Raw genomic sequence first — 23,286 nt, 5'->3', positions numbered from 1 at the left:
CATCAGCTAGCGGGCAAGGATGGATCCACACAGGGGGTGCCTTCTGCCCTGCTGTACCCGGATTACTGAAGTGGAGGTGGCTTGGGTCTGTGCGAGAGAGGGGACACCCCTGAGGCGGGACTCAGGCCCCTAGATTGCAGTGGCCAGGGAGGGTGTGTCACTCCAAATGAGGAAATATCTTTATAACCATGTGACCACGGGGTACCCAGAGACCCCAAACTGTTATGGGGGGAAGCCCATTTTACATGTTCTAGGGGTCTGGTCATCTGTGTACACACAGGCAAAGAAAGCAGCTTTCAAAGACAGCTTTAATTGGTGTAAAAATTCAAAGGGGGGAGAGAGAGGGAGGAGAAAGGATTTCAAATAACCAACTCCTGATCAAACTCCAAAAATTTCCCATTCTCTGGTGGACAAAATGCTCAGCCAACAGGCTCAGCCAAAGTGGGGTGACAGGCCTGAAAAATTTCCCCACAAATCTAAGGCACTTTCTGAGGGGGAGCCATAAGAAAGGGGTTCGGCAGGACCCAGAGAACTGAGAGAGACCTGAAATTCAAAATGTACCATATAATCCAGCCTGAGGTCAAGATAATTGCCATTGTTTCTGCCTAGGACCAGCAGCAGCCTCCTCACTGTCTTTTCTCCAAGTGTTTCTCCCTCGTCCTTCCTTCTGCCTCCATGAATATAGCCACCTTGCTCCTTCCCAGTTTCCCCACCCCAACCTCCCATTCAGGAAGTCCATTTCATGGCATGCTGGGAATTGTAACCCAAGGCAGCTAAGTGGAAGTGTGGGTGGGGAAAATGGAGCCATTCCCAGGACCCACACCCCTCTGCCCTGTGATGCTCCTCCCCCTTTTGCAGGGATGCATTCTGTAACCCCTTACTCCCCAAAGAACCACCACAGGGAGCCGGGGGGCACCATCATATAGAGATGGGTGCTAGGAGAACATTCAGTCTGCAGCCTTTGCAGCACAAGTTCGATCCCCGGCCGGCTGGGAGCAATCCACATGGTGCAGCAGACCTCTCCTGGTTCACCCGCTGCTCCCCTCAGCAGTGTATTTCAGTAGATCTGCCTGTTCTGCTCCCCACTCTGTCTCTGGTGAATCCTTTCCCTTTACTTTCAAATGTTCCAGAGGGTATATTTCAAAATAGGAATTCATAAATGGGGACTTTAACCCCATTTTCCAAGTCTTGAATTGCTTCGTTCTCACCAAACGTGACATCTCCACCCACAACCCCTTCTGGGCCCCCTGCCTTGGTAGCCTTATACCTGCTTTTCAGAGTTGTCTGTGATGTTGTATAAATGTTTGTATATTGGGACCAAGGGTGTGTATCTTTGCACCCCCATAACATAATACAGATTTATCAGTATTTTCGAGGTGCTGTGTCAATGTTATATACCAAATTGAGAAATCTTACCTCGAGCAACTTCAACGACAAGAACTTCAAAGACCCTGTGGAGGTGATTGGGAGACCCCCGTATCCTCCAACTGAGAAAAGTAGAACTGCTTCCCTCCCCGCCCCAGCCAAGCACAGGAGCCAGGCAGGAACAGCGAGAACAGGATCAGGAAGTAGGGAAGTAGATGGGGCAAAGCTAGCTTAGGCCCAGCCACCCAGCAGTCTGTCCCTGGGAATCCCTCTTCCGCTCTGCTTCTGCTCAAGATGTTCCTTTCCGAAATGCTCACATCACAGGCACTGAGAAGGAAGCCTGGGACAGAACAGGCCAGCAGAGTCTTGAAGTGCTGTGGAGCCCACGAGGCAAGCTTTGGCCAGATCTTTGTCCCAGGAGTCTTGGCTGGCCAGCCATGGACAAATCTTTTCATCTTGCTAGTCTGTTTCCTTGACTGCAAAATGCAGACCAGATAGGCTCAAGGATTGCTCCCAGCTCTAAAAGGAGCTGGGCTCATGTTACACCTCTCTAAAGAACAGGGCCAGCAACAACGACATCATAATGAGGCACGAGCATCCTAGAATCCAGTTCTCCAAACTTGGTAAACACGTGCCGGGGAAGCCCAAGGGCCATGTCACCCATTGAAGGAGCAGCAGAGGCTCCGGAAGGATCAGAGCCACAGAGAAACAGGCCTGGGAAGGAAGGCTGGACCTTCCATAGCTCCCAGAAGGCAGTGCTGTTTGGAGGGACATGTCTGAGAGCTTCACACCCCCCACAGGGGTCCCACAAACAGAAGCAACCCTCCTGGCTGGCAGCCTGCAACAGCTAGACAACACCATTCTTAATGGGCTCTGGTCTTTGGAGGAGGGGTTGGGCTGGAGACTTTAGGAAGAGAGGGACAGGCCCCCATGGATGATACCAAACACAGCACAGCAGCCTCTGCCCATTACGACATTTATTTCTCAGAGAGAAAATAAGTTTCAGACAGTCATATTATAGTAGGTAAAATTAACTTTTGTATTCTTTACAAGCATAGATTTTTCTCTGTTTATTACCTCTCTTATACCATCTGTTATAAACAATTCTAGAAAGCAAATAAAGTCACTTTCTACAATAAATAGAGCATCGTGTGCTTCACAGCAGACGCGACTGAGACACGTAGGCCCCATGCCACAGCAGGATCTGAGTCGATTCCCGTTCTAAAAGAGCAGTTTGAAAAATGAGACTCAGAGAGATTCAAAGAGACTGGAAAAAAAAAAAAAGAGACTAAGAAAGTATTTGGGGGGTGGAGGGAAGAGATTGACACAGAAATAGAGTCCCGAGATCTTACAACACAGGTTGAGACGAAGGTCACAGAGTCCACAGCCGACCAACTACCTGGGGAGAGGGGGGCGCACCGGCTCCTTTAAATAAGCCACACTGTGCGCATTTAAAATACTCGGTCACACAATGGAGGACTCCAGTAATGGAAACTATAGGCCTGAATAATTTAGAACAGTATTTTACAATTATATACACCATGTCCTTCCCTAGCCATATGCTCTATTGTATTTTTATTATTGTACAAAATCCAAAACCCCATTCCTTTATGTTAAGAGTTTTGTTGGTTCCCTTTTAAACTCTGGCTCATGTCCCAAATGTATAAGAAGTTGTGGCGGTTGGCTGTATTTTTAAAAAGTCGAGAGTGTAAAAATGGCAGTGATCTCCCCCGTGACTTTGTTTTGTCCAAAACTCCCCTATGAAAATTTAAAATAATTAAAAAGAACATCAGGTTAAAAATCAACATGGCAATCAGCGGCCTGCAACCTGGCCCTGTGACTTTGGTGCATAAGAGGTGAAAAGAAACATCCAGAGAACAGACATGGAAGCCTCTGTAAGTTGTGTCGGTTTGTCAGTCAGCATTCCCTGTTTCACAGTTTTTTTTTCCTTCCATTTTCTGAGAAGGTGAAGGTGGGGAAGGAGTTGAAGGAAAAGAGGGAAGGGGCAGAGGAGGAGAAATAAAGCGCTGCATTCCCGGCATTTGGAAGCAGGCACAGTAGAGGCGGGCAGGGCGGGAAGATGGACGGGAAGATGCTGGGCCGTAGGCTCCACACCATCCGCGGTGGAGGACAGCGAGACTGAATCTGCACTTACTGAAGACAAGAGGAGGAGGGGACAGACCCGATTAAAGGTTGTGCTCCAATCCAACAACCCTCAACATCCGAGTGGACAGATGGACACAGGCACAACCAGCCTCATCTGCTGACAGGAGCCGGCCCAGCTTTAGTCCGCCTCTCAGCAAGACAGGGGGAGGGCAGGAGGGCCCAGCCTCAACCAAAGCGGTAAGCTCTCGCAGCCGAGCTGCAGCCATGTGTCTGCAGCAGTTGGGTAAGTGGGGCGGGGGGCAGTGGGGAGGGTTTGCTGGTGGAGGGGTCACCCGAGTGGTAGGCTGGCCTCTGGCCCTGGCCCTGAGAAGCCGGGCGGAGGCACCCACCTAGCATAGCAGCTGGCCTCAAAGGGAATGAGACATAAAAAGAAACAAGGACTAATTTGGTGATGGTTTCTGTCAGTTTGGCACAAGAGAAAGTAAGGAAAGGAACATGGGAGAGAGACCAGGAGAGGTGCAGAGGATGGGACAGGGAAGAGGTGTGGGAATGGGTGATGGAGGGGAGAGGGTGAGCTCAGTGAGATTTCCCGCAGGACTGAGTATATCCACAGCACCTCTGGGATCAGTGTCAGAGCCTCGCTCGCTCGCTCACCCTGAGGTGTAGTTAGTTGGGAGTGGGGTGGAGCGGGCCAGGCACACCCTTGAGATAGAGCCCTGGACCTCCTGCCTTCTGAGGCCAGGTACACCTCTTGGGTGGGCCCAAGCCGTACCACTGTTTCTACTTCTAACTGGTTCTTCAGTGAATTAGTCCCTAAGGGAGCTCAGGTGGGAGTTTTTGGCACACAGCAGGCCCGCCAGGAAAGCCATGCAGTGGGTCAAAACTGGGGCTTGCCCTTAGTGAGGACACAGCCCAGCAGAGCCTGGCCTTCGGTGAAAGGGGGAAGCTGCTGTCCATGCATCTGGCAGGAAGAGGCTTCTCCATGCCCCGTGGACAGAGGCAGGGCAGGCAGATGCAGGCCAGGCTCCCTCTTACAGGTAGCTAGAGGTGACAAAGGAGTGGGGTCCCCGGACGCGGCTCAGGTGGATCATTGCTCGGTCGTAGGCCACCTGCACAGACTTGCGGATGCTTGTCTTGCGGCCTTCTAGCATCTTGAGCTTGTCCACCGTGTCTTCCACACCCAGGGGCAGGACTTTGTCTCTTGGGAGCCACTGCCTAAAATACAAGCATAGTAACAGGTCTGGGCTATGGTGAGTCTCACAAGAGGGTTCTTCTTGGCACACTTGTCCAGGACCAGCGAAGTCGGGGGGGGGGGGGGGCGGGGAGGGACAGGTTAGAGAGAAGCAGACTTAGACAGCGCAGGCAGTAGGCCTTTGAGGGACCTGTTTTGCAGCCAGGCCATTTCCTGGATGTCTTGGTAGCTCACTGTGCTTAGTGGGTTGTCAGGAACCTGGAGGGCCACGTGCCACTCTCTGGGACCAGCTAAGCTGTCTGGAGAGCTCTGGGCCCTCCTTTGGGGAATAGGGAGCTATAGTTCGGAAGTAATGCTAATGCCAAGAACTGATAAATTGATCTCTAGTGAGGCGTGCAGCTCATGTGTTTTTTTTTTTTTTTTTTTTTTTTTAAGATCCCCTGGTAAATCTAGAATGTGGCTAAGAGCCAGCCTTTGGAGCTAGAGCTAGGTTTTATCCCATTTTTGGCTACAGGGTCTTGGTTTTCTGAGCCTCAGCTTCCTCATCTGCAGAACTGGGTGGGGATTAATGAAGATTTAAATGAGGATTAAATGTGATCACCTATATAAGGCAATTTGCATAAGGACACTAGTAAACAGTAAGTGGTAACTATTATTCCTATTACTACCTTTATGAGCTAGTCCTACCTTCTCATATTCCATACACACAGGTAACAGAACTTAACTGATGGTTCTAAGAGAAAATTTAAGGTGTTCACAAACCACCCCAAGATTGAGATGTGCACTCCCATAATAACTGGGAGTGTTGGCAGCTGAGAGGCTCACATGGGGATACAAAGGCACATCTGCTATTCCTGAGACATCTAATAAGCACCCAGTTCCAGAGTTCTCCATAGAGGATCAGCTGAGGCCTCTGTACCAAGTGCTACAACTTAACTTCCAAGTTGCATCCCTCACCCCCACACTTCTCATTAAGTCTTCTGATACAACTCTCTATCTCAGAAAGTTTCCCAAGAAATCTGATCTGTGACACCCCTCAGTTTCTATTAATCAGTGTTATTAGCAACACTAAGTTACCACTAACATGGCAAGTGCAGGCCAGATGCTGGCAGGTAATGCCTCACTTCACCAGGGTGAAGGTAGGTGACTGAGCCCGAAGCTTCTGGGTACCTCTCAAGAACATCATCATTTGCACAGCCTCCTGGTTGGCCTCTCAGCCTGCATGCTGCACTCCCCAGCAGCAGTGCCACTCACCAGGTGCGCTTGTTGTCAAAGAAGAGGACAAGGAAGAGCTTCTCTCCAACCTCGGCCTGTCTCTGCTCTCCCAGCTTCAGCACATCCAGTGGGGGGACAGGGATGGGGACGCCATTGTGCAGGAGGCCCTCCCGCGGCATCTTGGGATCGATGATCTGGAGGCAGAAGGGAGATGGCATTCAGCTGGGAGTGGACGGGTGAGTAGGTGGTCTACCCCAGAACCAACAGCTGAACTACCCCACACCAAAGCTATGCAGGGGCCGGGCCCTGTTTACAACCAAGTGATGGATGAGCTGACCTCTTCCATGACCTCAGTATCCCAAAATGGAAAGCTTGACTGTTTCCTAGTTCACTGTCCTAATCCTCTGGCTCTGCCCAACCATGTTTTCCTGATTAGGAAGCTTGTTCCATGAATTGTCAGGCCCTGGAGCTGAAGCAGAAGTAATGAGAAGCCAGCAATAAGGGTGTCCAAACTGAGTGGGGTGCTTGTGATATCCAGGCCTGATTAGTAAATTCCTTCCCAATGTCCCTTTTGGGAGAAGAATGAAGGCCATTTTTTCCCCTATCAACTTCCACTTAGAATCTCTGCAATTCACTTCAAATGCTCAGGGTCCTTCCTTTACAGCGCAGCTATGAAGAAGGTTCTGCATCAGCAAGAGCGCCCATCTCTTTTGGCTGTACCTATCAAAGCCTCTGACCATTCTGTCTGACTATAATCTTTCCTGGAAACATGGACCAGATATATCTGTGACTCCACATGGTAAGATCAGTGAGAAGTTAGAAGACCGAGCTTGGAGGATCGCTGGAAAGAGAATGATGTGGCTGGAAACAACTGCAGGTGGAGGAATTAATCCTCAAGGCTGCACATGCCACAAGGCAGGGGAGCTCAGCAACCTTGGTGGTACCAACACAACAATAATTCTCTAAACCTATGGAGCACTGACAAAGTTACCAAAGTTCTTAATTATTCACACATCATCCTCTTATTTCATTCTCTTGCTGATGCTGAGAAGTCTGCAACAGGCATTTCCTGATAGAAGAAAATGCCTAGCACAGAAGGAAGCAGTTGGCTGAGCCCAAGGTTGGAACGCCTGGACAAGGCGTAGGCCTCTGCTGCCTGCTGCCTCCTACACAGCCTCTGGCTGATAATAATCTCTATGCACTAAGGCCAGAGAGACTTGGAAACTTACTGAGGAAGCATTTTCTCCAGAGACGGTGCAATCTTAATTCCTATACCCTGTCCCAGGGGGCCTCTTCGCATAATAAACTGCTCTCATTATTTAACTTTGGGTGTGTGCCAGCTTCCCTACATTCCTCTCAAGATAGCAGCCAAAAGCAGGTGTTCTGGTTAAAAATTTAAGGAACAACCATCCCTACCCTGCTCCCAGCTGTGAGTTTGGTCAAAACTCTTCTCTTCCAGCCTCTGTTCCTCTTGTGACTGAAATCGAGTCCTAATGAGAATCACCATAGAAGCTCTCCTGCATTTCAATTACTGAACAAGACAGTGAAGTGACGCTGTTATGTTTCCTCTTGGCTAAACAATGCTAGTTTCCTGTCTCAGAAAGTAAGGTAGATTATGAAAAATGCGCTCACTCTCCTTCCATTGCCTCCCCCACCAAAAGCAGAAACAAGGTGAGTGCTACAAACCAGAGCTGTACTGGTAAGATCAGCAGTACCAGGAGCTCTACTCCCTTTTAAAGAAGACAGAGGCAAATGTGTCCTAAAATAATACACAATGGTCCATTCACTCAATGAATGTTATGCAGATGTAAAACATGGAAATAAAGTTTGCAATAAAATTTAACATATAATAAATGCTTACATTATTATCACAGCGAAGTATATAAACAATAAATAGAAGGAATGATACACAATGCTTACAATTGACATGTTAGAAAGGTAAGGTTTGTGTTGCTTTTCTCTAGTTTTCCAAAACTTCTATAATGCAAATAATTGACTTTTATAGAAAAGTTTTTTTTTAAAAGAAAAAAAATGATTAAAAACTGTGTATTCAGTATGAATGCAAGAACATATATAAGTATGCATAGGAAAACAATTAGGGCAGCATAAGCCAAATAAAACAGCTTGCATTCTGGTAGTAATTAAATTTCTTTATTCACAAAAGAAAATGTATACTTAACATCATCATTAAAAAGAAAGAAAGAAAGAAAAAAAGACCAGTTTTAGACTCGCTCTCTTGCTCTGTAAGAGTTTTAAAAACCAAAACCAAGACCTGCACAGCCTCAGTCCCTTCTTCGGTGCCAGCCTAGGCGGGATGTCTCACTACAGCAGCGCATGTAGCCTGATAAAGGCTGCCACAGGCCCAAGCAATCACAGTAAGATTTCCCCACCGGATATGGATGAAGAATTGAGGCCGGCTGGGCAAAAAGAGCTCTAGCAAGTCACAGAACTCTTGGAGTTGTGGTTTCCTCATCAGTCCAAAAAGAATTAAGAGTTCCTGCCCTCCTGACCTGAACAGGCTGCTGTTAGACTTGAAAGAACCAGATATGAAGGAAATGGGAGAAGCCAGCGCTGTGTGTGCATACATAAGGTTAGTGGGGCAGTGCTCAACTGTGGTTACTTATCACCCAGAAGCTTTGAGAAACTATTCATGCCTCGCTCTGGTCGCAGAAAGTCTAACTGGGTGGTTCTAAGATGGGGACTTAGTTTCTACATTGTTCTAGAAATTTCCCCAGATGGCTCTGAATTGTCCCAAAGGTTTGAATTAGCATCTTCCAGGACCAGTTGTATATTACCTCCCCAATACAGAAAGAGCTCTAAGAAAAGACCCTCAAAATGATAAAAATAGAATTTTTAGCTACTACTACTACTACTACTACTACTACTACGGAAAAATGGAAATTTTAGTTACTGCTGGTGGAAGTAGAAGCTGGAACCAAGTTTCTAAAGGGCAACTTAGTGATTTGTGTCAGAATTTTGCAAGTACTTTGCCCCAAGAATGGACTCCTAAGAATTCACTGTAAAGAAATAATCACGGATGTACACAACAGTAAAGATACCATGATGTTTCACTGCTGGCTGTTTATTATAATGAAAAATTCAAAATAATGTAAGACAACCAACTGGAGAATGGTAAAAATAAGGTACATACAAGCAAGTGGACACAACGCAGTCATTAAGGTAACACTGAAGAATGTTTAATGGCATTTGACATGCATGTTCATGGTATGCTTAAATGAAAGGGAGGTTAGAGGGCAGTCTCATGTATATGCACATCTATGCATTAAACAAAAAAGGCAGCTGAGTGGATATACACCAAGAGCTTATCTCCGAATAGACTAGATAGATAAGACTGTGGATGATTTTGAACTCCGTGGCTCAGAACACAGGCTTTGACATCACACTTTTTGAAAAGCCCTGGACTCAAATTCCAGCCCTGTAACTTAACAGCTAGATGGCCATGGGTACAGTCTTACTTTCTTCCCTACAAAATGAGAATAACCATACCTTCCTCAGTATTTAAAGAACTTAAGGTGACAGATGTTTAATAAAACATCTAAGCATTTTTTGCAGTTTTTAGAATTCTCTGCGAAGAGTACATAGTACTTTCATGCATAAGCAAATAAATAAATGCTATTAAATCCCTAAGAGCTGTAGTCTCTGTCTGCAGACTTTAGCCTATTAGAGGTATCGGAAGCTGGGAGCCTTGCTAGTCTGACCCACCCAGGCTGGGGTAAAACCTCCCTCCCTTTGGTAGTCAAAAGCACCTGGACCCCACCACAGTCTGCCGGCTTGATCCAATCAGATAAGCCCCCGAGGCAAGGCAGGGGCCAAAACCGCCCAGAGGAGGGAGGAGGGTGGCGTCTGGGGCAGACTCACCAAGGCAGGGTAGGAAGGATAGCCTCGGCACTTGGCCCACACCAGCTCCAGGGGCTCCAGGTCTCCGCGGTCTTCAAAGGGCATCAGGAGGCTTCTGCCTGGGGGTGGGGGAGGGGGGAAGACAGTGCCCAAAGGGGACTTGGAATGGTGCCCAGGAGGCCTGCCTGTAGCCTCCATTTAACTGGGGCAGCCCAGGAATGAGTCAGCGACATCCCCTCCACCCTTCATCTTCCCTGCCCTTTCCTTAGAAGTTCTTAGACTAGATCAGAAGTTGGCAAACTTGTTCTATAAAGGGCCAAATAGCAAATACTTTAGGTTTTATAGGCCACATGGTCTCTGTTGCAACTAATGCTGCACATTGGTATCTGGAGTTGGTTCTAGGAATCTACCAGATACCAAAATTTGCACATGATTAAGTACCTTATACCAGATGGCACAGAATGTGCATATAACTTTCTGTACATTCTCCTGTACGATTTGAATCACCTCTATGTAATCAATATCTGTATATAATACCTAGAATAACACAAATGCTACAAAACTTTTTACATACTGTATTGTTTAGGGAATAATGACAAGAAGAAAGGTTTGCTCATGTTCAGGACAGATAAAACTATCATAGACCTATCAACATAGTTTACATTGTTGATGAGATTGGTTGAATCTACAAATACACAGCCCAATAATACAGAGGGCCGACTGTACTCAAGTCTGCTGTTGCAGCATGAAAGCAGCCATAGATAACCCATAAAGGAATAATCATGCTGTGTCCCAATAAAACTTTATTTTTGGACCCTGAAATTTGAATCTTACATAATTTTCATGTGAGAAATTTCACAGAAAATATAGTTCTTTTGGCTTTATTTTTATCATTTGAAAATTCAAACACCATTCTTGGTTTATGGGCCCTACAAAAATAGTCAACAGGCTACAGTTTGCCGACCTCTGGACTAGAACCCTAAAATGGTGCTCCTTGGAAAACTGAACTGCATCATCATCAGGGCCCCATGGAGAAGGACCAAAACCCAGCCTGGCAAAGCCACAGACTACTCTCTGGGCCTCCCTGAGCAGGGAAACCTCATGATGGAGGCTTCATGGGAAAAGATGGCTGGGAAGGACATCCCAGTATACCCACTTGCTAAATAAAGTATTTTTTGACAGGACCACACCTAGTCGTCAGGTTACCGGATGCATAGCATTCAGCAGAGCTAAGCAGGTCGCAGGTTCTTCACAAGCCTGCTTCTTGTCAGAACCTTACACTAAATGCCCCACCTGGGGCAGGGATTCCACTTTTCAGCTTACTCTATTCTGTACCCAATGCACTAGCACACAGGTATGGGTGCTTCAGAAATGCTTCTGAACATACAGGGACACCTGCCTTCCCTTCCCTGTGCCTATAAACTGGGAATGGGGAGGTGATCACACTCAATCAAGGAAAATGGCCCAAATCCCAGAGTAGAAGTCATGTTTCTAAGGAAACATCACTACTCTCATTTATAATTTTAAAGAAAATGTACTAAAATAATAATGAGGTATTGTCTTACGCCTATTAAGTCATTAGTGGTAGTGGTAGTGGGGGACTGGTGCTGAGGAAATTACAGATCAGTCCTAGCCTTTCAGAATATAATTTGGTAGTATGTCTCAAGAGCCATAAAAAATTATATGAACCATCTGCTCCAGTAAATTCCTTCCCTGGGAATTTATTCTAAGAAAAGTAACTTCAATGTCTAATAATAGAATGATTAAGTAAATTTTAATACATTGATTAGAAGATATATTGTTTCAGTAACAAGATATATGAAGGTTGTATGTCAACACGAAAAGAGTATGATAACATTGAAAAAAAGGAGAATATGAAAGAGCAAGTGTTTTGGATTAGTGTATTGTTAAAATGTGCCTGAAATAAACAGAAGTCAATATACAGAGAAATGAAGACAACTATGTTGAGGTGATGGGACAGTGAGAAGTCAATTTCCTTTAGCATTATTTTAGCAAGTGCATGGTTTTAAAAATAAGGATAAAATGTATTGGCACAAAGTATATGTGCTAGTCTGCTTTCAGTTTTGTGCAAGTTGTACAAACTCACCTAGACATGAAGCCCACATTCTGGGCACCGATAGTCAGATAGTAATGAAACACACATTCGTCAACACACATACGAGAAAGAAACTGGTGCTAAGGGAAAATAAAACAATTGAACAAAGGAAAGGGGAGAAGAGATACCCTGAAGTCTATGAAATTTGTGTGTTAGCTGGAAGTGCCAAAGACAGGGTATCCAGAGTGCACACCCATCAAGGGAGGGCTAGACACAGATGCACTCAGAGAACAGCCCGCTCTGCACCATCTCCACCTAACACCACCCTGTCTCTCCCTTGGTCCAAGGAGACAAGACCTATGTCATTCTACCACTTGGATCAGATATAGTAGAACATTTCTTGAGGAGAAGGCTGAAAGCACTGGATTGCATGAAATGACCGGGTTATGTGTGAGATTCAGTGCTACAGGCTATCACGGGTTATTCCAGTGAGGGCAGGCCGGCAGTTAGTATCTATCGAAATTACAAAACACACTTCCTTCAATACAACAACCCCACTTCCATAATCCCCATGGACACAAAATGATCTCTGTATAAGGTTGCTCAGTGCATCTTGATTATAACAAATAAATGAAAACAATCTAAACACCCATCTGTGGAGGGCTGGCTAAGTAAATGATGATACTCCTATGTAATGAATGGGGCATTAGGCAACTGACCAAGAGCACAGCAGCTCTTCACGATTTATTAATAACTGAAAAAATGGCATGGTTTAGAGGAGGGTGTATATTAGACTTCCCAACTTGTTCTCTTAAATATACATACAAATTTTAGCTTGTGTATGTATGGATTACACCGAGAAAGACACAAAAAAAAAACCTGCTAACAATGGTTGCTCCAGGGAGGCAAGTGCTGGCTTTTCATTATTGTACTTTTTTGTTTGTTACCATAGTTATGTATTATCTATTCAAATGTACGATGAATTTTAAAAAAGGAGGAATGGCATGGGAGTGATACCCTTTTCCCTGCTCAAGAGTTGGAGGAGCTCAGGAGCTGGCTTTGGAAGGCCTTAGCCACACCCCCACTTTCCTGCCTCCCCAAATCCACCTGTACACCACTCCTCACCTGAGCTACTGTAGTCAGAGTCTCCATTCACACCTTCCAGGAAGGGCACTCGAGACAAGGCTGGCTTCCCACGGCTACGTTTAGGGGGTGTCAGACCACTGCATACACAATAGGGAAGGAAGAGAGGGGCAAAATGAGCGACTTCAATGACTAAGATGCCAATGCCTGCTCTCCCATAGCTGATAGTAGTAGAGTTGCTGAAGTCCTTCAAGAACAATGGTTTCTCATCTTCTCTTAAAAATTCGTACTAACCCATGACCCACTCTGACCACAAAGTTGCTATGAGGCTTTGAGAACAACCATTTCATCTACATGGCAGGACTGAATCTGGAAGCAGCAGCCTTCTCTCTTGCCTGGGGACCTTGGAATTCATCCAGAGGAAAGAAAGGTCATGCCCGGTACTCGTCAATCCTTCCAGAGTCTAAGCAGTATAGCTATGAGGTGTTGTGGCTATCTGACATCTGCCCAGATTTCTACCCTTGGTTCACACTGCTGCTTCTTCAGAAACCAATTTATTTTTGCAGTACAAAAATTTGCCTCTTTCCCAATTTTTCTATAAAGGATTTGTCTTACTTCCTTAATTAGAAAAGACATTTTTAGGCTCGGAAAAAATTCACTTCTCACTTCCACTTCGTGTGTGAAGTTTTTCTTAGATAGAGATGGATTTTTTTAAGTAACAAATAGAACAATTTTTTATAAGGCTATTGCAAGGAAGTAAAACAAATATATATTAGACAAAAGCTAGATAGTAATAAATAGCTCTTTTTGCAATTCTTTTTTAAATAGCTCTTAATGCAATTCTAATGTATAGTCATAGCTGGGAGCCTCTAAGCAAGAATGGTGCTCTTTTCATCCAAACTTTGAAAGTATTACTGCTATGTAATTTTTTTCAGCTTAAAAGACAGGTCAACAATCTGCAGCAAAGCAAAAATGCTTAAAAAACTGTTGGTGGGGTAAGAAGAGGCCATGTTAGGACTGGTTGGAGAGTAGGGAACTGTTTTACTGAATCCTAACTGACTTTATCATGTTGCTATACAGATAATCTTGCACAACCAGAACCCAATGAAAACGAATCATAGCCCTTCCGTATCCAGTAGTCGTATAGTCAAAATTAGGATTTATTTGGGGAAAAAAATAAATAACACCCACCCATAGCTTTATATTTAAGATTCAATTCCCACTCACACCATTAAAATCTGTTACTTGGCCTAAAGACTCTTAGGCTGTTTACAAAAGGTGCTAATAGCTTTACAAGGAAAACCTCTCAGTTTATACCATGGATCAGGAGGGACAGCTTCAAATATAATAGAAAAGGACACAGCTAAGTGGCTAATAGAAATCTCTGAAGACAAACTACCAGGGTTCATAACCTGGCTCTTCTACTCATTAGTTCATTCTGTGACACTGAGCAAGTTACTTTACTTCTTGAAGTATGTATCCTCCCATGTGTTGCTGTGAGGACTTAATGGATTCAGACGCAGAAAACAGTCAGTACTGCATGTACCAAGTACTCAATAAACAACAGTTACTTATCACTATTATTATATGAAGGGCAGTCAATTTTAATGTTTCACTTTAAATATTACAATCTACTGTTGTATTATCAAATGAAGAACTCTGAGATGAGCTGAACAGAACATCAAACTCTGTCGGTGTGTCCCTATTTCATAGAAAGAAGTGTGAGTGACTTGCTCATGGCCTGCATTTCAGTCCTCTTCTAAGTTACCCAGGCCAATCTACAATTATTTTTATTTCATCTCTAGCCTCTAGAAGATAAGGTCCCTAAGAACAGACACCTAAACAGTGCCTGGCTCACAGTAGGTGCTCAATGATTAATATTTGGCTGAGTGAGCCACAGTCCTAAACTGCTCAGAAAATCATCTGAAGAGAGGGCCTCCCCGGTGGCGCAGCAGTTGAGCCCTGGGCTGCGAAGCTGCCCGCAGCCTCTGTAGCGCCCGTTCGATCCCTGGCCGTTGGCGAGGGTCCCACATGGCGCGACAGACCTCTCCTGCCGTGCCCGCTGCTCCCCTCAGCTGTGTACTTCATTCCTTCTGCCTGTTCTGCTCCCCGCTCCGGCTCTGGTGAATTCTCTCACCTTCTTCTGCTTCTGACTGCACCCCAGTGCTTGTATAAATAAATAAATAAATCTCAAAAAAAAAATTAAAAAATAAATCATCCGAAGAGATAAACGAAGGGGCAGGTGGGGAGTCAGCACTCTTGATCAGACATTCTTTCAAGGTTCTTTTTAACTCTGGGATTATGATTTCAATCTAATAAATAACTTCCTTTATGTACTTAAATCACCACAGTGTAGGAGGAAAAAATGCTACAGGAAAAAAACAAAACCTGTAGTGAGAGCCCTTGAACCACCCTATTTTAAACTCTGGATTTCTGCTAAGAACCACCAAGTTGAAGAGGAAATGTATTGTTCCAACATCCAGCAGGGTCCCAGAGAAATCAATGGCATTGGCCTGGAATTCTGCAGGAAGGTAAACACATCGCCTGAATTGGAGGTTAACCAGAAACTGGTCTGTCTTACTTTCTGTGGCTCATAGCTAAGGACACTCTTCATGGAGGAAAACCCCAACACACCTTCCACCTTTATTCAGGAGCCAGAAAGGGAGAGTTGGCAATCCCACTCGCAAAAAACCTGGGTTTCCAAGCACCCTATCTTTGAAGAAAGTCAGGAACCCTGATCCAGGACCAGGCTGGAAGCACCTTCTAAGAGTCTAAAGGCTTCTTTTCCATACCTGCTGTTTTTTTTTTCCCCATCTAGTCTCCCTTTATCTCTAGAGGTAGCAGCATGAAGGGAAAAAGCTAGGTAGTTCCGGGGAGGAGTAGGGAAGAAGGTCTCAAAGCATCACTGAAAGCTGGTCTCTGCCACAGTAGGGAACTAAAGGGTAATGGTGACCTCCTGGAGCCCCTGCAGAAACCCCACAGCCAGGGCAGAGTGAGTATCTAACAGAGGGTGCAGCCCACGTACCTTAGGAGTGCTTCAAATTTAGTCTTTTGGTGGCACCTTACACCTTCCCACCCTACTCTGAACCCTGGAGTCATCCAGCAGTCATGTGGAAGAACCATGAGGACATCTTAAGAATAATTTTTTTTTTCCTATGTGAAAATGGGCCTCTCATTTCCAAAAGTCCCCATGCTCCCTGGAGTCTCACAGAGCGCAGAGATCAGAGCAGGGATTCAACAGACTCTTGGACTTATAAGGTTCTGATTGCAAGATCTTGCCTTCAAGTAAAAGAATGGGAAAAGAAATACATCCCTCCGCAGCTCAAGGATGGAGAGATGGGGCCTTCTTGTCTGAATAAAAGACTATTTTGTCTTTTACTACTTCTTCATTTCTCATTCCCATTCCACACCTGCAAAAAGGCCATTGCTAAGATACTCCAAAAGGCAAAGGGTGAAACCAAGTCTGTAATAAGCTGGGTTATCTGCTGGGGGTGGGGGTGGGGTTTGGTGGTGGGGAATGTGGCTCACATGTTAACTTCACCAGGCAAGAGATTTGGCTGTCCCCACCTCTGGGAACAAATTCAGCTCCACAAACCCTGTGAAGCATCAGTGCCACTCCTCCCTTTCTAGTCAAAGCAGACCTGAGAGTCAAGGGTCACACAGTTTCTTAGGAGCCCCCAGAGTTACAGGCCGGAGGCCTCAGAAAGTAAGGGTCAGGGAAGAAAACAAAAACCAAGATAAGCAGAAGAGATTCAATCTATAGCTGAACTGAAAATACAGGCAGGGCTGCCAACAATACGTTGGGGACAAGTGTTCTTACCTGCAAGCTTCAAATGCCAGTCCACCACTGAGACCCAAACTACATTCCGAGTCAGACCCGCTTTCAGTGTGTTTTCCAAAGCCATTGGTCACACCTGCCAAGGACATACAGAGTGAGTCTGATGTAGAAACCTTCCTCCGGACATATGCTGCAATGAGGCAGTCGCCTCACCTCAGTGAGGGGGTTGGGGGAGGGGGGTAGCTATTCTTTCCCTTGTGGGAGGTGGGTCTTGGGTAGTAGAGAGAAAACTTGGTAATGGTTTGGGGGGGAATATTATTGGCTAGGGTAGTGAACAGATACTGCATTTCCCTCCCATCCTTCCGGTTTTACTTCAGTGAAAACACAGTACAGAGTAGACTTAGCTATGAAAGGAAATACTAAGACTCCCACTAGCTCTCAAGTCCCTGAATCTGCTTCTAATTTCAAGTCTCAATTATCAGGGAGTCTCTTCTTGGGGAGCCCACCCATCTTGCCTCTTCAGATAAACACACACCAATCTATCACACAACTGGCAACAGCTAGCTTCATTCTTTTAGGATGGTGTCAGGGGAGGTTGGGGCAGGATAAGGGCCATGTCAACCACACCCTGAGATATCCAGCAGGGCTAGTCAGAGTTGAGAATGGGGGGTGAGGGAGAACTCAGTAGAACTGAAGCCCTCAAGACCTTCCTGGGATGGGAGTCAAAATTCCCAGGATTCTAGACTGGGCTCCGATATACAAGCCCCTTTTCCTCTGTAAACCTTGGCTTCTCATTTTGTGAAGTGAAGATAATACCTTCTCACTTGTAAAAGACACTATTAAGTATGAATGAGAGAAGGTCTATTTACAGCAGGGAGACTTTCAGCGGCAAATGAAGACTGTCTGGTCACCCCAGGAACATGATTCTCAACTGCTGTGAAGGCTTCAACTCTCCTTTCCATCAATCCAATCCTTTACTACAATCCAGAGTCATAGAAGCCTGAGAATTAAGCCAAGAGCTCCAAAGCTTTAAGTCATAGACACCTTAGCCGGAAAACGATGAGGCAAGTCACACGTGTAAGAACACTGATCCAAGACAAGATACCTGACTCTGACCTGGCTGTGCCTCTAACATGACCTCAATTTTAATTGCCAGAGCCAGCTGTGCCTCGGGTGCCTCATCTGTAAAGTATCAACAGCTGTTTTTGTGAGCCTCATTAAGGTGGAGCAGTGTTCCTGGGTGCCAAGCAGCTGGGACACTAGGGGGAGAAACAGATTCCAGCAGTATTTTCAAGCAGTAGGCCCTCTCAGGTTGGATGAGGCTGATTCCAGATCTATTTCCTGATATCAGGATTTTTCAGTTTTAGTGCAGTATTCTCAGTACTGCTTGGCTGTGCCTGATACAGATGCAAGGATGACAAGAACCACTGCCATCTACTGCTATGTGCCAAATGCTTTATATGGGTTGTTTCCAATACTTGGAGCCCAACCAGGTAGGTATCACTAGGCCCATATTAGAAATAGGTAACAGAGTCAGAAAGGTTAATTAATTTGCCCAGGATACATAGCTGGTAGAAGATAGGATATGAACTCAGGTTTGCTTGACTAGGTCTTTTGATTCTATATACCAACCTACTGCCCAAATACAGTGAAGCTTGGACAGATGGGAAGGGAAGGTTTTGCTGTAAACAAAGTGTCAGGAAGAAAGACAGAAGAGCATGTGCTGGACACAGCGCCCAAAGTCCCCATATGAAAGGACATGAGAGGAAAATGAGGAGCAAAAGCCAGGAGGCCCCCTCCCTGCCAAGCAAGCTGGCCTTCCTTATCTCACCAAGATTAAACTATTATGTCTGCCAATGAAGGCCCTACACAGCCAAGCCCATCTTCTCCATCCAGCCTTGGCTCCTGACACTCCAGGAAGCGCCTGGTCAAACTGTCCCTTACAGGAACTCTGTCCTCCTTGTTCCCATACCTGGCCCTGAGCTCTTCACTCCATCTGCTCCTTTCTAGTCTGCCTTCATTCCCTAAAGCCAGCTTAGGCACAGTCTCCTCCAAAGGGCCTTCCCAACTCCAGCTCACAGTCCCTAAACACCTCCAGTAGTGCTGTCACCTGAGACAGAGCCACATGCTGTGTAGCACTGTGACATCTCTGCACCTTGGGAGACCACCTAGTCTTCCACTGCCCTGTGAGCTCTTCCCTAGTTGGAACTGAATCGGATTTATTTTATCACCTAACAGTGACTAGCTGGTGCTGGATAATAGTAAGGATTCCTTAGTGATCAAGCCCCAACTACCTAGCTCAGTTATTTATCACCTCCTGGTTCACACTGCTGCAATTACACGGAATCCCTCACTGTCCCTCAGACACGCTAGCACGCTCCCGCCTCCAAGGCCTGTGCACTTGCAAGTCTTTGTCTATCCTTTAGGAAAAGTTCCTCCTCCAAACACACAAATAGTTCCTATCTCCAACTCCTTCAGATCTATACTCAAATATCACCTCCTCAGAGGCCTTTCCTGGCCATCCTTCTTCATTAACACTTCAGTATACCCTCACCCCTTCTCTGCTGGATTTTTTTCCACAGCCTCTAATACAAGAAACATTTTACTCATACTCATTTGCTTTTAGTATATCTCCCCTATAAGGGAGAAGGAGGCTTGTGTCTGTTTTGTTCATTGATTTTGCTCCCCCGGTGCCTAAAATAAATGCCACACACACACACACACACACACACGTGTATATATATACATTTTATATATATATACATTATATATATATATGAGATGAATAAATGAACTAAAATGAAGGCAGGGACCATTTTCTCATATACCGCTTTATATTCCCCTCAGGACCAAAGAGAGCCCTAGATACAACTCGTCATCTCAAAGCACTTGTTCAAAGCCTATTTTCCCCAGGCCACACCACTCAGTGTGCCAGACCCAACTATGAGCTATGGAGCTCTTAATGCTACTATTGGTAACCACAGGGTCCATTGGGGAGGTGGCCAACTGGGGGAGATGCCAGCTGGTACAGCAAAGCAAGAAAGGAGATGAGAAGTAGTGAGAGAAGTCACAGGCAGGGTCACCTGTCTCTTCCTCTTGCTCGGGGGACCTCTCCCCTTCACTCTCACTACAGCTCCTGCTCCTCGGCCGCTTCCTGGAATGCTGCTCATCCTCAATGCTGGCGGGTGAGGCAGGAGAGCCCACTGCACCATGGTCCTCGCCGTTCTCCAGGGCCCCATCTGGGCTCCTCTGTAGCTTAACCCCATTCTTGGCCTTCTTGAAGAGGACTGATGTGCGGCGGCCCACACCACTGAGCGGGGCACCAGGAGGGGAATCGGAGGCCATGAGGGACAGTCTGTTGATGCCATTATCACTCAGCAGGCGTTGCAAGGGCTCGCTCCCTAGCTGCATTGGTGATTTTTCCAAAAGTTCATCTTCTTCCACCTTTCTGGGCTTTAGGAATCGGCTTGGAGGTTTGCTGTCATCGATGGGTTTCAGAGTGGGGGGCTCTGGAGGGGATTCTTGCTCAGACAAGGAAGGTGCAGGTCCAGTGGGCTCAAGGGTGGGTGGGGCAGGCAGTTTGGAGTCATCTGTTAAAGAAAAAGAGAACCTGCTTCAACATTTTAGAAAAAGTCTTCCCCTGTCAGTCAGATATTGACCCTAATACCAAGAACTAAAGAGGAGAAGTTCAGATGCACCCTAGGTATTAGGTCTGAGGCAAAGAGAACATAGCGCTTAGTTTTATCAACGCTGATTTTCTCACCCTTAGCTTTGTATCAGTATCACTTAGGAAGTTTCTTAAAAATTCGAATGCCAAGGTCCCATCCCAGGCCAAGTAAAATCAAATCTCTAAAGATATTAAAAAAAAAAAAAAATTTACCACATAAGTCTGATAAAGTAAGGGTTTCAAACCATTACCCTACACCCGAAAAAGTCAAAACCACCTGTTTAATCAATAATTAGGTTAAGTCTCAGTTCTGCAGATTAGGTCTACAACTCTCAATGGATGCAAGTGTTTTCCCATCTATCAGTGTATTTTGTTTCTTATCACCCAAGTAAAGCAAGCAGGACAAACAAAGAGCAAGTTTACAAATGTGGAAATGGGGGGGTGGGGAGGGGCGAAAGGGGAGGAACCAAGTAAATTAAATCATTGGTTCTCAAAAATGTTCACTATGGTCTTGAATTTAAATACCGAGACTTCCAAGCCACCATCCAAAATTTGCCTAACCTGAATCTCTGAGGGGTCAGGCCTGGGAATTTGGTTTGAAACCCTCCAAGTGAAACTGCTACAGACAGTGCGCTGCCACCACTCCAGAGTGAGATACTGCCACACACAAAGTCTCCAAATGCCAAATGTGACTTCTTACCCCATCCCCATTCCCTGCTGTCCTAAAAGAAAATGGGCCATTCCCTGCAGTTTGGCCCCCTAACCTACAGAAATACTTCCAAGCTTCTGAACTATGTGAGTGACAGGTCCTTGCAAGCCATAACTCAGACACAAGGGCAGGTATGAGAGAGAATTCTATCCTCAATGAAGGAGGGGAGATGGGAAGCAGCTCATGTTATGAGGCTCCCGGGTGTCGAGAATCACTTTCTCAGAGAAGGCAATCTGCTTTTCTGTTTAGAATGGATCTGCGGACTTGGCCATCTCAGGAGCCAAGACCATCTTTAATCTTTCTCTTCTATCCCCCCATACCACAACTCTCTCTACATGATGGAATAAAGCAAGCTAATGTGTAACTGGTATGTGCAAAACAGTTACATGAGGTAAAAATATTTAAATACTTTCATACTGGTTAAGAAATCGCTAGCTGCTAGGCGCCAGCCCACACCTGGGATGACCAGACAGTCTACATGTGCCTCTGAAAGGGCCCCTGCTATAGTCAGCATCTACTCTGATAAATTCTGGTCTCTACAGACTGTCAAATATTTTGAAAATCATCTCTAGATATACATGGAAGTGTTACGTGCTTGAAGACTTTACTTATCTACAGGGGTCAGACAGAAACTCAGGGAAGGATGCTCCCATTATGGGAGCTCAGCTTAACCTGACACCCTTACCCTACTCCCACCCACCCCACCCCTGCCCGCCAGGGAATCTCACCTCTGTCCCCTTCGTCTTCTGGCTCCTCCTGTGGGGCCTGCTCCAGCACAGCCACGTCCCCCTGGGGCCCTGCTGGCAGGTCCCCGTTGTACACAGTCTTGTTCAGTGATGGAAGCTGTGGTGGTGGTGGCTGTGCCAGCTTCTGTCGCAGGGCATTGATCTCCCGGCGCAGCAGGCGGACACGGCGGGTCCGGGCCCCGCTAGACCGCATGGCACTCACCAGGTCCAGTTTCTCCAGCAGCTCCTTCAGCTGCACCTCTGGGGACAAATGGGCCCGGTTCTCTGGGATGAGGATGTTGTCCACTGCCAGGGAGAAGGGAGGACAGAAGGGGCTGAAGGAACTTTCCAGCCCAGGGCAAGGGAAAGGGGCCAAATCCTTCGGATGCAAAATATTTTCCTGGAATGCCTGGGCCAGTGGCTTCCAGCAGCATCACTGTGGGGCCTTGACCCTGGCAACACCACTGCCTGGAGGGCAGCCACAAGGACATGGTCAGAACCTGGGAAACATCTGCAGGAAGCAGTTCACAGTCATGATTACTGGCTCTGTGGAGAAGGCACGAGGCAGCTTGGCAATCCCCTGGCCTCAGTGACTGTTTGGCTGCTGCCATCGAGAAGCAGAAAGTAGAGGCAGTCAGAATACAGGGCTCAGAGGCAATTCTGTTTTTTTCTGGTACTCTATCTGCACTCTTCTGAATGAGCCGGTCATATACTAGCTTAACACTCCCCTGGCCCTGTGCTCAAATGTCACAGAACAGGGAATCCAAGAGAGGAAGACCCTTGGTAAGACTCTGGCTTTTAAAACAAACACCGAATGCCTGATTACCAATTCCTACCATTCAAGAAGTACTCAATAAAATAGTTAAACTTCAACTCTTGGAACTATTCCAGCCACAAGCAGGTATGTCCCAGCCTGTGCCCACACCCAGCTTTGCTCCTAAGTCTACTCTATTGCCCCAAGACCCACCCTGATCCCTGGTTCTCTGGGCTCTGTTCCTGTACCTCGGCCTGGTCCCTCTCCTCCCCACCCATCCAAGCTTCTCACCGTCTTCCCAGGAGAAACGGTAAAAGTCCTCCAATTTGGGAGACTCGGGCAGGTGGGTGCCCCTCTCAGTGTCATAGCCGATGTTCTCTGCCTGCCGCCGGGCGTGCCGAAGAATGGCGCCCCCGAGGTCCCGCAGGCGGACAGCTGCTCGGTGGAAAATTGTGTCTTTAGCATTATACTTCATGCAGTTGGTAACTATAAGGTTAAAGTCCTCCTCAAACTCCTCCAGGGTGCGGTACAGGTGGGATTCCAGCTTCCGCCTCATAGTAGAAAAATCCATTGGCTTGGATATGAATTCCAGGTAATCTGGAACCTAAACATATAAAACCTGTACAATTACAATAACCATTTACTAGCCAAACAGGTACACCCTTCACTGGTACTCTTGCCTCCCCAGTGTCTGGTTTGGCCACAGTGGGTTCACTCAAGAATCCCAGGGCCTTAGCCCACCCTGGCCTGCAGACTCCTCGGATGGGCCAGTCTTATC

General features: G+C 46.3%; 1 protein-coding gene across 3 annotated transcripts in view; it reads right to left on the bottom strand.

Moving 5' to 3' along the window:
• Nucleotides 1-931: 931 nt before the first annotated feature.
• BRPF3 (bromodomain and PHD finger containing 3) overlaps nucleotides 932-23,286 on the bottom strand; it is a 34,545-nt gene continuing 12,190 nt past the window's right edge. For 2 of the 3 annotated variants that reach the window (XM_037519593.2, XM_037519594.2), the window contains exons 6-13: nucleotides 22,800-23,112; nucleotides 21,758-22,060; nucleotides 19,737-20,243; nucleotides 16,696-16,789; nucleotides 12,918-13,015; nucleotides 9,758-9,855; nucleotides 5,918-6,072; nucleotides 932-4,686 (exon numbers count right to left, since the gene is read on the bottom strand). In XM_037519593.2, the coding sequence (XP_037375490.1) occupies nucleotides 4,503-4,686; nucleotides 5,918-6,072; nucleotides 9,758-9,855; nucleotides 12,918-13,015; nucleotides 16,696-16,789; nucleotides 19,737-20,243; nucleotides 21,758-22,060; nucleotides 22,800-23,112 (1,752 nt within the window). In that variant the 3' untranslated portion in view covers nucleotides 932-4,502. The remainder of the gene's footprint in view (nucleotides 4,687-5,917; nucleotides 6,073-9,757; nucleotides 9,856-12,917; nucleotides 13,016-16,695; nucleotides 16,790-19,736; nucleotides 20,244-21,757; nucleotides 22,061-22,799; nucleotides 23,113-23,286) is intronic. The other variant, XM_054698748.1, reaches the window with a different exon arrangement.

Source organism: Talpa occidentalis, unplaced genomic scaffold (assembly GCF_014898055.3).
Source record: "Talpa occidentalis isolate TD23 unplaced genomic scaffold, MPIMG_talOcc4v2.1 talOcc4.2, whole genome shotgun sequence".
Taxonomy (NCBI): domain Eukaryota; kingdom Metazoa; phylum Chordata; class Mammalia; order Eulipotyphla; family Talpidae; genus Talpa; species Talpa occidentalis.
The sequence above is the reverse complement of the archived record's forward strand: the minus strand, read 5'-3'. Positions and strand labels throughout refer to the sequence as shown.